The 14,514-nt window shown below is 39.0% G+C and overlaps 1 protein-coding gene across 1 annotated transcript in view; it reads right to left on the reverse strand.

The window, feature by feature from the left end:
* The window catches only part of RTF1 (RTF1 homolog, Paf1/RNA polymerase II complex component), a 49,223-nt gene that overhangs the window by 24,781 nt on the left and 9,928 nt on the right, over positions 1 to 14,514 (reverse strand). Inside the window, exons 2-3 of the mRNA XM_032623934.1 lie at positions 10,973 to 11,083; positions 501 to 648 (exon numbers count right to left, since the gene is read on the reverse strand). Coding sequence (XP_032479825.1) covers positions 501 to 648; positions 10,973 to 11,083 — 259 coding nt within the window. The remainder of the gene's footprint in view (positions 1 to 500; positions 649 to 10,972; positions 11,084 to 14,514) is intronic.

Consider the following 14,514-nt stretch of genomic DNA (forward strand, 5'->3'; position numbering starts at 1 on the left):
CATGTGCTTAAAAAGCAGGTTAGGCCAATTCTGTACAAGCCACTTTGTATATACACATTATTACTCAAAACAAATATAAAGTTTACCATTTTAGTCCTGGAACAAGTTCACTTTCAAACTAGTGTTAGCAAAAATTCTCATTTCAAAACAACATTTTTTACTGAGTTTTGTATCTGGTTCAAGGATTTTCCCCCTATGAATAACCAAGAAAAAGGAAAGAGAAGGCACTCAGTTAAGGTAAACGGAGACTCTAACGCAGGGAATCCTCATGGGTTTCCTGGATGGGTTTCAAGGGCTTCACTAACGCTTTGGAATGCATGTATTTTTCTTGCTTCATTCAGATTCTAAACAGACCATGACCACTGAAAAGATTAGAGACCCCCCTGCAATAAAGGAAGAGGCCATGCTGTAATTGTAATGCAGGCACCTTTTCCCTCCATTTCTGACTGCAGCTTCTACTAAATAAGAGTTCACTCCCAAGTCTGCACCACTTGACTCACCTTCTTCAGGGGCTGAGCTCTCAGCTGAACTGTCTTTGTCCGAACTGCCTGAGGAAGCAGTTTTATTGGCCTGTTTCTTCATGGTTCCTTTCTTCTCTATTTTTCTGGCTTTTCCTTTCTTCTTATTTTTATTGCTCCCAAAAGTCCACTACAAGGAAAAAAAAAAAGGAAAATCGAACCAGGGATTTTATCGAGAAAAGCTGTAAGTTTCAAGAATTAAGAGTCTCTGACATTCATCAAAATGATTCCAAGTCTCTACTGCTTTGGATCCGAAACAAATACACTTTATAAGATGAAAGATATTGATTCTTGAAACCTTTGTTAAAACTTCATAACCTCGGGCTTCCCTGGTGGCGCAGTGGTTGAGAGTCTGCCTGCCGATGCAGGGGACACGGGTTCGTGCCCTGGTCCGGGAGGATCCCACATGCTGCTAAGTGTCCGGAGCCTGTGCTCCACAACGGGAGAGGCCACAACAGTTAGAGGCCCACGTACCACAAAAAAAAAAAAAAAAAAAAAAAAAAAACTTCATAACCTCTGGTTTGTAATTTCTTAATGTCAGTAGATAATTGATATAATAAACATAAAATTTAATTAGTATACTTTTTATCAATAGAAAAGCAAATATATCAACTTAATGGCAAGTCAACTGAGTTAACTATAACTCAGTTGGTACAGGAAACAGCTTCTAATGTTTCCTGTGGCAGAGAGGTCAGCAATTGCTAGAGATTGGTATGTCTGGGTTTCAGTACACAGTGCATGGCTGAGTTCTGGAGTGGGTCCCAGGAAAGCAGGGAATAAAACTTTTTAGCAAGAGAAAACTTCAGAAAACACAGGGAGAAAATGATGAAGGCCACTCTTTGGCATGGATGGTAGTATCACTGGTACCAACTCCAAGGAGTCAGAAAGTATAGTAGATCATTAAAATATATATATACCTATATATATATAGGTATATATATATATATATATATATATATATACCTATATATATATGTGTATATATATATATATATATTTAAATCTGCATATATTACACTACAACATAATGTTTACATTGGATCTTCAATAGGAGATCCCATACATCTAAATATAAGGAACCTGCAACTTGTATTATCAAACTAACAGGCAGGCAATACACAGTTGATCACTCCAAGGCCAAAAAAATCATCTTCATCAAGCACTTTAATTATAAGTCTGAAAGACCATAAAATCATTTTTTAAATTCACAGAGACTATTTAGTTACATTAAACCACACCTCCTTTGATATTTTAACTTGTCAATTTAGGAGAATGATTTTAGGTGAAAAATACTTTACTTGGAAACTTTATTTTATGTACTCTAAAAATAATATTCATAACCAGCAAGGGCCTACTGTATAGCACAGGGAACTATACTCAATAATAACCTATAGTGGAAAAGAATCTAAAAAAGAATATATATATAAAATAAAATAAAGTAAAATTCAAGACTTTCCTGGTGGCACAGTGGTTAAGAATCTGCCTGCCAATGCAGGGTACATGGGTTTGAGCCCTGGTCCGGGAAGATTCCCACATGCTGCGGAGCAACTAGGCTCATGCACCACAACTACTGAGCCTGTGCTCTAGAGCCCACGAGACACAACTACTAAGCCCACGTGCCACAACTACTGAAGCCCGCACGGCTAGAGCCCGTGCTCCACAACAAAGAGAAGCCACCGCAATGAGAAGCCCGCGCACCGCAATGAAGAGTAGCCCCCTCTCGCTGCAACTAGAGAAAGCCCGCGCAGAAATGAAGACCCAATGCAGCCATAAATGAATAAATAAATTTATTTTTAAAAATTAAATTAAATTAAAAATTTAAAAAAGTATATATAAAAACACTGAATCACTTTGCTGTACTCCTGAAACTAACACAACACTGTAAATCAACTATATTTCAATAAATATTTTTTTAAAACCCCGGAAATTGTAAAACAAACTGAGATAATACTAAATAAACCAATCAACCAACCAAGGAGGGGGAGGATAAAAAAATCAAAATAATATTCATCTTTCCATCATCACAGATTGAATTATAAATCTGGTATTAACATAAAAATTCTACATCTAATATTTAACAAAAGCACCAAGTCTTTGCTCCTTCTATAATGTGATCATATTATAAGGTGATCATAAATCTACCTCCTACTTCACAATAGCCAAGATCAGAAGTAAATTTACTTTGGAGTTTTTTTGGGGGTGTGGGGTGAAGGGAGAGTTCTGATGAGATTTCCACCTTAGAAATGTTCCAGATGAGCTATTTTTAAGAACTACAGTCTGTTAATTTACCTTGATAAAATATTGTGAAAGGGCACTATTTTAATCTTCTGATTTTTTATTTTAATTTACTCTTAGTTATTTTAATTGCCTCTTTGTTTTTGTACTCAGGAGCTAGGAAGAAGGGACAAGTGAAAATAAAACAGCTCCATGTTCTAGAATGATGATATATTAAGTGAATAAATGATATATTAAGTAATATACCACTTATGTATTAAGTAATATACATTAACAGCGACTTCTCTTTATAAATGAATTTACTTCTCAAACTTTTAACAATTTAACACTTAGATCACTATTTAGAAAGAAATCCTAATGCTTCTCTTCTAAAAGCTATTTTTCAACCATCTGAAATCTTAATCATTCAAGGAAGATACTTTTTAGGTCAGTTTGAAAGAATCCAAAAGAGGCCAAAGTGTTCAGTTTCATAGTTAACTGAGCTAAAATATATCAACTTCTTATGCTGAGAATACAGATATTACTAGAGGCAATAATGTATAAAACATCTTTTGCATTGGCTTTGTTTACAGGAAATAGCACAACTATGCATATAGTAGTCAATATTTATTGGCTGGTTATGAAAATGAGCATGACCCATCTCTTCTGAACAGGGTATCTTTTTGTACTTCTTTGTACAGAAATCCCTTCTTTGTACAAAGAAGTCCCTTTGTACTTCTACCCAATGGGAATATGAAAAGGCTGAGAGCATAAAGGGCGAGCTACCAGGGTCACATGTGTGTTAGAGTGGATAGATCTATTTTCACCTACAGATTTGGAGTTCTCACGTGCAACAGAGTCAAATTCTGAACTTCCAGGGTGGGGGGAAAAGGGGGATTGTGTATGAGAGTAAAAAAAGGCTTAAATGTGAAGTCACACAGGTGAATCCAATTCAGGAGGTGCTAGAAAGCTATCTGGTTTCCTTATCCTTCCACCGTCTATCTGCTGCAATCTGCCATTGCCTAAGCTTAGCAACTGTCATCTATAGCCTATGATGCTTATCCCCTGGAGGGGAGAGATAAAAGATAAGAGCTAAAATAGAAGAAATAAAATGTTTCAATTTAACAAGGGCTTGCCTGGCTGAACCTGAGTGTGGGAAGGGAACCTTGGTCTTTTTCCTTCCAACACAATTTTCAAAAGAAATGACAGAAGTGCTTCATCTCCCATGAGCCTAACTCAATAGAGTCTGTCATGCCAATGGCAAACAACCAAACTCACTATATATGACAGGGTTTTAGGGAAATAAAATAATCACTTAAAATATGGGGACCAGTCACATTACTCCTATTTAATATAGAGAAAAGACTCAAATGGGTACTGATAATTTCCCAAAAGATTTTTTTCCTGCAGAATAGATCATATTTGTAATATTTTACATTTACTCCTTTAAACCAGAAGCTCCTGAGTGTTTTTTTGGTCTGAGCACACATTTTAAATATTTGCCCAGTACCTCTTCTCTCAAGATCACAGAATCTAATAAACCATAAAGGAGATGGTCAAGACTTGTGGTAGGCAAAACTGACACAGAAGTATCTTAACCCAGCCATTAGCCCAGAGATTGCTCACCTATTCCTGCAAAAGCCTTATTCTGTTGACTCCAAGACAGAAGGAAAACTAATTCTTTCATTGCCAGAGTGTGGTAGTAAATGGAGTCTAAAGAGTACAGTACATGATTAAAGAGATGCTCTCAGGCTTTCCCCAGCCATCAGAGAGTAGAAGAAATGACCTGGCTTTTCTTAATTTGTTTTGGGAACTATGGCTTCACTGAAAGGCAAGCTCTGTTGTGACCTTAAAAGTGCTCTAAAATGTACCACACAGAAGGCAAGAATAAGAAAATGAGTGCCTGCTGATCTGCATCTGAGTACAGAGGCCAGAGCATCCCCCAAGGAGAGCTGCTTAAAAACAATCTGGGAAAGGGAAAGGGTCCACTGTCAGTCAGGACCCTAATACACACTAGCACCCTGCTTTTCCCAAGCATTCTACATGCATGCAGGCTCACACAAAACACCAGGAAAGTATTACGTATAATGCAGTGATGAAAACCTAAAACAGTGACTAGAAGGAAGATGTCTTAACTAATAAATTAAAAGAGATTAGCACTTTGACTCTCACTGCTGTAACTGATACTCTAATGGACGGCAATTATCTAATGATACAAGGAGGGTTAGAAAGTACTACATAACCCTGTGACAGACTGAGAGTGTAGGGGTTGTTATAAGCAGGTCCCTACTCTGGGAAGCAGCTGACCTTCCTGGCATTCAGCTGAAAGACAGGAAGGAACATGGGGTGGGGAGTGCTTGCCTTGGACTTGGGTGCCATTGACATGCTGAGTACTTTTATCCTGGAGGCAGAAAAGCAAAGAAACTTCAACATTTCAGAGAGGTTATCTCTAATGGCCAAGGAAGATCATATTCTAGGTCTCAGGACCCAGAGTAGAAACCATTGCAGCCCAGTTACTCCTGAAACGAATTTACAGTGAAATGAAATACTTTGAGGTAAGTAGGGTTTAAGAAGAACAGCTGGGCTAGTGATAAACTATGGGACTAGAGGTTAAAAGAACTGGAATAAAGGCCCAAGCCCTTAACCTGAGACTGTTTCCTTATCTGTAAAGTAGGAATAATAATACCACCTTGACCACCTATCCGGGTAGTGTGAAACTCAAAGGAGACAGAATAAAAGATGCTAAGAGCACATCAGAAACCATGAAGTTCTATATAAATGGAGGGTACTATTTTATGATGGAAAAAGGAAACCAGAACTTCTGGGAGCCTGTTTTCTTATCTGAAATAAGGGAATCTAAATGATCTCTACGACCCCTTGGAGTTTTAAAGTTGTAGGATTCTATATGAACTGAGTGTTACACTAAATTGAAGTGTTTGTCAAAAGGATTCAGTAGTCATTATTCTAGATCTTAACAGTGACCAACAAAGAGGTGTGCTGAGAGGGCATGGCTCCTGATTTAGGTATTTTTTCCCTGTGAAGATACTGAAGATAGAAAAGGGTCAGCAAAGTTAAAGAGTATATGCAAATGTCAGCCTAAAGAACAATGAGGAATAGCTAAATTTTCTTTTCCCTTAAAAGAAATCAATTATTTGTAATTAATCAAACAAAGTACAAAGGGCACTACTGTATCTTATAATCAAGCAATCAGTTATATTTAACTGGAAAACACAGAGAATCCCTACACTCAATCACAAAAACTTATAATCTGGTTATGGAGATAAAAACAAAAGTGAAACAAATGATACCAAAAAAAGTAAAATATAATCAGTACTCCACTGCACTGTTTGGTAGGAAGTGTCAGAATTTGTTGTACACAGTTTAAGCAAGTGGTCCATGAAAATCACTTTATTTTTCTTGTGATGAGATTTTAGGTATCTAGATAAATGAGGTGTTACTGTATGGTAATCTACATAGCCAAGAACCCAGAAGCATGCTAAAAAAAAAAGGGGACTTCCCTGGTGGAGCAGTGGTTAAGAATCTGCCTGCCAGTGCAGGGGACACAGGTTCGAGCCCAGGTCCAGGAAGATCCCACATTCTGTAGAGCAACTAAGCCCGTGCGCCACAACTACTGAGCCTGTGCTCTAGAGCCTGCAAGCCACAACTACTGTGCCCGCGAGCCACAACTACTGAAGCCCGTGTGCCACAACTACTGAAGCCCAGGCGCCTAGAGCCTGTGCTCATCAACAAGAGACGCCACTGCAATGAGAAGCCGCACACTGCAACAAAGAGTAGCCCACGTTCGCCACAACTAGATAAAGCCCACATGCAGCAACAAAGACCCAACACAGCCATAAATAAATAAATACATATATACATTTATTTTAAAAAAACGTTTATGAGAAATTCAAATAGCTATTGTTAAATTCAAGTACTAAAGCAGAGTATTCCAACCTAAACTCTATGGGGCCCCCTGGTTTCCTGACCCCAGAGCAGATCAGAGACACAGGAAGATGGAAGTAGAGCAGATTACTAGGAGATGAGAACAATGGCCACTGCTTACCTTCGGTATTGGGGGAGAAAGGAAAAATAAAAACCAGCACCACAGAGCTTGGTATTTTGGAAGTCATTATTTCACAGTATAAGAACTGTCATTCATAATCATGACTAAATCAGTTAAAAAACTATATATAATAAGATCTATCAAAAAAATTTTCAAATATAGTGGTTTTATATTTTAAACTTTCAAAAGTTTAGTTTTAGTATTGGGATAATTCATCTATATGGAACATCTTTTTCCAGAGGTATTGTGTGTATGAAAACCTTACTAAATGAATATACACACAGGAAAATATTAGCTTAGCAGTGAAGGCCTTTATCAGTATGTGCTGATTATGTATTATCTGCATGGTAAAGCAACAACAAAATGCTCTTGGGTATCTAGGCTGACTTCCTGGAAAAATTATTACTAAATGAATTTAAGTAAAAGTTGTATCTTTTTCAAAATGTTCTATTAATAAAAATATTGGAGCCAACAAGCAATAACATAGTGGGAATAGGAGTGCAACTAGATCAAAGTGGGAGTGCTCAAAAGATTAAATGGGGTGAGAGAGAAAGAGAAGAAGCTTCAGAAAGAAAGAAAGTAGAAAAAAATGGAATGGGGGAAAAGCAAGAAGAGGCCAGAGACTCTGAAGAGGTAGTAAGCTGGAGCATAAAATGTATCCAGGAAGTTCTGGGGAAGAAAAAACAGGTGACAAGTGCTGAACTGCATGGCTGGGCCAAATGTTTTTATTTCTCAAAAATGTTGAAAACAGGACTGTACATGAAGCTTTTTAAAATAATCATTCTCGCTCAGGCACAGGGCAACAGAACATAATTCAGCTGTTTCCTTACTTTGTCTAATGTAGTTATATTCAATTTTGAACAACAAATAAAGGGTTTTCTTGGTATCTATTGATAACATGATTTTTACTGGTAACAAGGGAAAATCTAGGCTTTATTTCTATTTCTTATCTAGGTGCAGCTATCTGTTTCCACAAGATTCACCATGTTTCTAAAAAGGACTCTGAAGTACCCGATTTAGGACTCTGTTCCTTCTAACGAATGGACTTTTTTGTTTTGGCCATTTATTTTTTAAAACTTTAAATCTCATGAATGAGCACTGCTAGCTCCCCTCCTCCTAACCCTGTTATTTTTCCTCCCGGCCACTCCTGTTTGCACCCTTGGTGGTGCTTCTCTTACCAAATGCTTTCAGGGACAGGAAGCGACAGCACCAAAATGCCACACCACAGCATTATAACCTACCACTGAGGTTGTGCTTTCCAATTTCCCAGGCTTGGTCAATGTAAACCTTACAGAAAGAGTTCTACTTCTCATGTGCCTAAGATACGACTGAGAATAATTCACAAGATATCTACTATTCTCTCCTTAATTGAACCTTTTTTTTTTTGCCATGCGGCACAGCTTGTGGATGTTAGTTCCCTGACCAAAGATTGAACCCGGGCCCTTGGCAATGAAAGCACAGAGTCCTAACCACTGGACCACCAAGGAATTCCCCCTAATTGAGCCTTACACTTAATAACCAATGCACCCACTTTTTTCTGGACAGGAAACTTTCATAACTTCTGTGTCCCCCTCCCCAACCCCAAAAATTAGCTAGATATCTTCTTGTTCTAAAGTCAGTGCATGTCTCTCCTTAAAACAAACTACCCATTAACCTCCTAAATCAGTTGTTCCTGCCTAGTTTTCTGTCCTAGCAAATCTGAGGAGAACAACATACTTCTTTCTACCTGTATTCAGCATCATGAATGACAATAAATAAGAGTCATGTGGGAGGGGAAAAGGGTTGGGAGGTGTATTTGAAAAAACTCCAGAGTAGCTTCTAGTACAAGCAAGCTCCATCTGACTGAGAACTGACATTTTAACAACCAAATTTCTAAAAGGCTAGTTCGTAGGTAATAAGGATATTAAACCCATAGCAGAAACTAGAAAACATAGCAAATTATTTCAGTATATGGGTTTCACCTACAAAGATGTATGAATATTCATTATGAGAGAGAAAAAAACCCAAGAGCCTCTGTCTCAAACACTGTATTCTAAGGATCTCTCAGAAGTCCCCTACCCACTCTAAAATATCTCTATGGCAGCCATAAATCTGAGTTTACAATACCACTGATTTCTCTAGTGGCTGGTAGGATTTTTTTTTTAAAGATTTTCTTAATTGTCCAAAATAATGAAGTATTTACCCTAACTTTGGGGTGCTCTGTGCTTAAGCTAGTAGCCTGGGCCAGAAAGTGATAATGCAGACCAAAAAACAGGCTCTTTTCAGAATGGCCATGATATAGAGACTGCAATTCCCAGTGCAGGGTGAGGAGGGACTAGAGTAGAACTGCCAGAAGCCAGTGGGCCAGGGGGCTGGCACTTGGAGGCAGTAGCAAGAACTAAGAACCTTGGGAGGAAAGTTACGCAAACTCTCAATCCCCACTAGACAGGGTACGGCTTGCCTGTCAGCTTTTTCTCCAAAAAGTACATAAGTAGCTGGTAGCATTCTAAGGTGAAGACTCTCAGACTTGGTTAAGTAGCTGCGAGTGACAAAGGGAATCCTAAGCTGTAAACATTTTTATGGACGCTGGATCTACCCTAGCACAAGTTTTGGGCTTCTCTAATGCTGTGGAGTTGATACATACTTTGACCTTCTGGTAGAAGCAGCTCAAAAGGATGAAGGGAATCCCTACAGCAACTGCATACTTAGGAGTGATTTAATGACAGGAATATGGAAAACAAAATGCTTCAAAGGATGTTATTGATTGTATCTCAAGGAAGTGCAAAGACAATAAACATGTTACAAGGTATTCCAAACACAACACAGATTCAAACTTAATATCCCATAGCAGCTGACTTCTGAAACATGGAAAATGAAAGGAGTTGATGTAGGAATAGTGGGAAAGGGAATTATTTCAAGATTTTCCTGTATTATCTTTGCATTTTTTTAAAAATAGAAAAACAAAACAAAGCAAATTATTTCATAAAATCCACTGTTTTTCTAAGCAGACTGGGTTACTTTATCAATTTTAGAGGAATTATAGTACCTCCATGAAAAATAAATGAAACAAAAGAATAAAACTCACACATTCACTACCTCTTGCTATCAAAGCAATTTTAGGTCTGTTGAATTATTTAAGATTAAGAGAATATCAGTACAGTCAATCAGAATGCAATCGTTCCTAATCTGCATATGTAGGGCACTAGTAAATACTGTTCTAGCTGTTAACTAAATTTCATTATAATAAAAAACATTTTTTACTTTAGAGGAACTTTAAAACAAAATACTGTTAGTGCACGGTTAAAAATATTTTCCTAGACTGCAGGGTAAGAGATTAAACAGAAAGATGATATCCGGCCTCCCCCCAGGAAATTACTAAGGGAAAAAAAGTATTTTAAATCAAATGAGGAACACGTAGGAGTGCTTCAAAGACCTTTCCCCTAATCTCTCTCTCTTTCATTAAAGTTCTGGACCTTTCAGGGCCTTGTTTGGTGGTAGGCAGCAGTTTGGGAAAGTCACCTTAGCTTAAACAATGAACAGCTGGATGTTTCTCATTAAAAGCTAATGCCACTACTCTGAGAGATGTTGATTCCATCTACCCAAAGAAAGCTTCTTACCTTGCTAAAATATCTCCTACTAATACTTTATCAGGCATTACTGATATTCTTTTCTAACATAAAAGTGGGATTAAAAAGGTGACAAGGGCTTCCCTGGTGGCACAGTGGTTGAGAGTCCGCCTGCCGATGCAGGGGACACGGCTTCGTGCCCTGGTCCGGGAAGATCCCACATGCCGCGGAGCGGCTGGGCCCGTGAGCCATGGCCGCTGAGCCTGCGCGCCCGGAGCCTGTGCTCCGCAACGGGAGAGGCCACAACAGTGAGAGGCCCGCATACCACCAAAAAAAAAGGGTGACAAAAAATAAAAGAGATGGTGACTAACAAGTTGTGCTCCCTCTGCAAAAGGGCTGAAAATAAAAGACTAAAAATGGCCACGAATGCACTGCAGAGGTACCCACTAGGTAACCAGCAGTACAAAGAACATCACAATGCGAGAGCTTCTCATACACAATTTTCTTTCCAAGAAGTTCACATAGATCTTAGGCAGGAAGGTCTCAGTTTAAGGAAAAGAGGCTGCCAGGAGTCACCAACTCAGGACCCTCAAACACTCATTAGTCCCAGAGGCCTAGCCCTCCACACCCACCTCATCATCACTGTTAGACGTCTCCGAGTCTGAGGAGGCTGCAGGCTGACTAACAGGCGGCTCCTTCTCTTCAGAGTCACTTCGTTTCCGCTTTGCCAGGGACAAGAGCTCCTGAGAGGGCAAAAGTAGCCATGTGAGTTTTGTTCACAGAGAAAATATATCCAAAAATAATAAAATGCCCACCTTCTCTAGATCTCTTCTCCTTCTTTGTGGTTTCACTTGAAGGACATCATCATGGGAACTTTGGTCACATGAACAGACCAACTGCCAGCACTCGTGCTAAAGAAATGCTTTCAAAGTCTGGAATTCCCTGGCTGTTCAGTGGTTAGGACTCTGATCTTTCACTGTAGGGGGCCCGGGTTCAATCCCTGGTCAGGGAACGAGGATCCCACAAGCTGCACGGCACAGCCAAAAGAAATCTGTTCCCTCACTCTTAATGGGAAATGTATGTCTGAAATGGAAAAGTGACTAGAAAACTAAACTGGAGGCTACCCCCGAATTTCCTCTGTAAGTTACAGAAGTACTGATTCTCAGCAATTGATACGATACGAACCATGTCTACAAAGGTAATTTGCTCCCTGTTCTTATTGGTATAGCTAATACTCTGAGCACCCTCTTATTATATATAACTCATGGTATAATTGGCATTTGTGGGGCTGTTCTTAATAAGCTGACAAACTACAAATTTCTGAGGTCATTTTTAATTTTGGATGCCTAAACCAGGGGGGAAAAAAAAGTATATTTCTGGTGCTGAACCCAGGGTCAAGCAGTAAGTATGCTGGCCTCTACATGGGAATCCCAATTTGACAACCCCAATATTCCCATTCACCTCTGCCTTGTCCTGGTGATTTAAGGGAGTTTAAAGGAGAAGAGATACGCTATTTAGTAAGACATGGCTACAACCAGGATTTGCTTTCTCACATGGTTTCCCTCTCCTGTTACTTCTCCCCAACTCAGTCCAGTCACTCAAAAACACAACAAAAGGATACTTACTCTGGTTCTTGCTTTCTGCTAATATCAATACCAGCCCCCAATTATATTGTACTTACTAGATGCCAGGTACTTTTCTAAGCATCTAACATTTAATCTTCATAACCGCCTTAAGGTAAGTATCGTTATCTTCCCCATTTAAAGATACAGAAACTAAGGAGCAGGAGAGGTTAAGTAACTCACCCAAGGTAATACAGCTAGTACATGAGAGAACCAGGATTCAAACTAGGGCAGATAAAATCCTAGCTCCTATTTTAATCATGGTTTACATTTTCCCCTTGGGCCAAAAGAGAGAAAAATATAACTAATAAATACTAGTAGTATTATTCCTTGATGATGTTAGTGCTATACAATTATAGGTTAAGTGCCAAGACAAATTTTTTAAAAAGAGACTGCTATAAAATATGTTTTCTTCTTCCAGTCTTTCTATTTTAGGAGTATACTCTCCTTGGCCAGAATGAGAAAATGACCTTCTCAGATTAACAGCTGACACCATCTCTTCTTCATAAGCAGTAATGAAATGTTACTCTTCTCATTTCTTTAGATAGAGCTAGCAGACTAACTTCCTGAAAAGACTTCAGATCATAAGAACACTCTACTTTTTCCACATCAAAATGGTAACTCCTATTGACCAAATGCAAATTACAGCAATGTTTGTGTGTTTACAGTCTTTTAAAAACTTGAGGGTGTAATTTACATACAGTACCTTTTATCCTTTCTTATGGATGGTTCTATGAGTTTGACAAATATATACAGTTGAACCACTCACACAATCAAGATATAGGACAGTTCCATCATCCCCCCAAATTTTGCTGTAATTTGCACTGGTCAATAGGAGTTACCATTTTGGTATGAAAAAGTAGAGTGTTTATGATCTGAAGTCTTTTCAGGAAGTAAGTGCTCTTCATATCTCTCCCTCCACCCCCTGGCAATCACATACTTGTTTTCTGTCCCTACAGATCTGCCTATTGTAAAATATCACATAAATGGAATCATATAGTGTGTAGTCTTTTGAATTTGGTTTCCTTACTTAGCATAATGCATTTGAGATTGGACAGGTATCAACCGTTTGTTTCTTTTTTTTTCTTAAATGTGATATTGAGTTTTTGGGACAGATTTCTTTTTTTTTTTTTTAAACGTTGAGCCTTCTTTTAATTTATTTATTTTTATTTTTGGCTGTGTTGGGTCTTCGTTTCTGTGCGAGGGCTTTCTCTAGTTGTGGCAAGCGGGGGCCACTCTTCATCGCGGTGCGCGGGCCTCTCACTGTCGCGGCCTCTCTTGTGGCGGAGCACAGGCTCCAGACGCGCAGGCTCAGTAGTTGTGGCTCACGGGCCTAGTTGCTCTGCGGCATGTGAGATCTTCCCAGACCAGGGCTCGAACCCGTGTTCCCTGCATTAGCAGGCAGATTCTCAACACTGCACCACCAGGGAAGCCCCAGTTTGTTACTTTTTATTGTAAAGTAGTATTCCATTGTGTGGATACACTACACTTTATCCATATGCCAGTTGAAAAACATTTGGGTTGTTTCCATCTTGGGGCAATTATTTGTTCATGTACAGGTTTTTGTGTAAACATTAGTTTTTATTTCACTTGGATAAATACCTAGGAGTGGTACTGCTGGGTTATATGGTAATTTGTGTATGGCCTTTACTATTATCTTTTTTCCACATTACCTTCATACAAATTTATAAAAATTAGAAAGACTTCTGGTAAGTAGTGTACTTCCTGACCCTTTGAGGTTCACAAATGCACTAGAAGTCTGTTTTAATACCAACTCATTATAACAGGGATTTGGATATGCTAGCAATCAAATCCTTTCCTGAAACAAGCAGTAGATATATTACAAACAGTAGATATCCATTAAAAGTTACTGTAACTAAAGTGTTAATGTGTTAGTATCACCTTCCTGTTAAAGAGATTCCACTCTATACTAAAAACCTAACAAATGTCTCTCCATCAGCAAACAACTGCATCTGATAGGCACAGTCCTTCTTCTTCTACCACATTAAATACCATATTAACAATAGTATAGAGACAGCAAAGACCTTCCTCTTAAAAAGTGTGAAAGATACCCTTTCCACAAGCTGAGAATTGTATAGGAAGTTACTGGGGGAACTCATGGCAAGGCTACTCTTCACAGTTAAGTCCTTTATATTCTTTTTTTTAAAATAAATTTATTTATTTATTATTTTTGGCTGCGTTGGGTCTTCATTGTTGCGTGTGGGCTTTCTCTAGCTGCCGCGAGCAGGGGCTGCTCCTCCTTGTGGTGCATGGGCTTCTCATTGAAGTGGCTTCTCTTGTTGCGCAGCACGGACTCTAGGCACGCGGGCTTCAGTAGTTGCAGCTCGCGGGCTCTAGAGCGCAGCCTCAGTAGCTGTGACACAAGGGCTTAGTTGCTCCGTGGCATATGGGACCTTCCTGGACCAGGGCTCGAACCCGTGTCCCCTGCATTGGCAGGCAGATTCTTAACCACTGTGCCACCAAGGAAGCCCAAGTCCTTTATATTCTGAGGGCTAATAAATACAGCTGGACACACTAATGTGCAACAGAAA

Source organism: Phocoena sinus, chromosome 2 (assembly GCF_008692025.1).
Source record: "Phocoena sinus isolate mPhoSin1 chromosome 2, mPhoSin1.pri, whole genome shotgun sequence".
NCBI lineage: Eukaryota > Metazoa > Chordata > Mammalia > Artiodactyla > Phocoenidae > Phocoena > Phocoena sinus.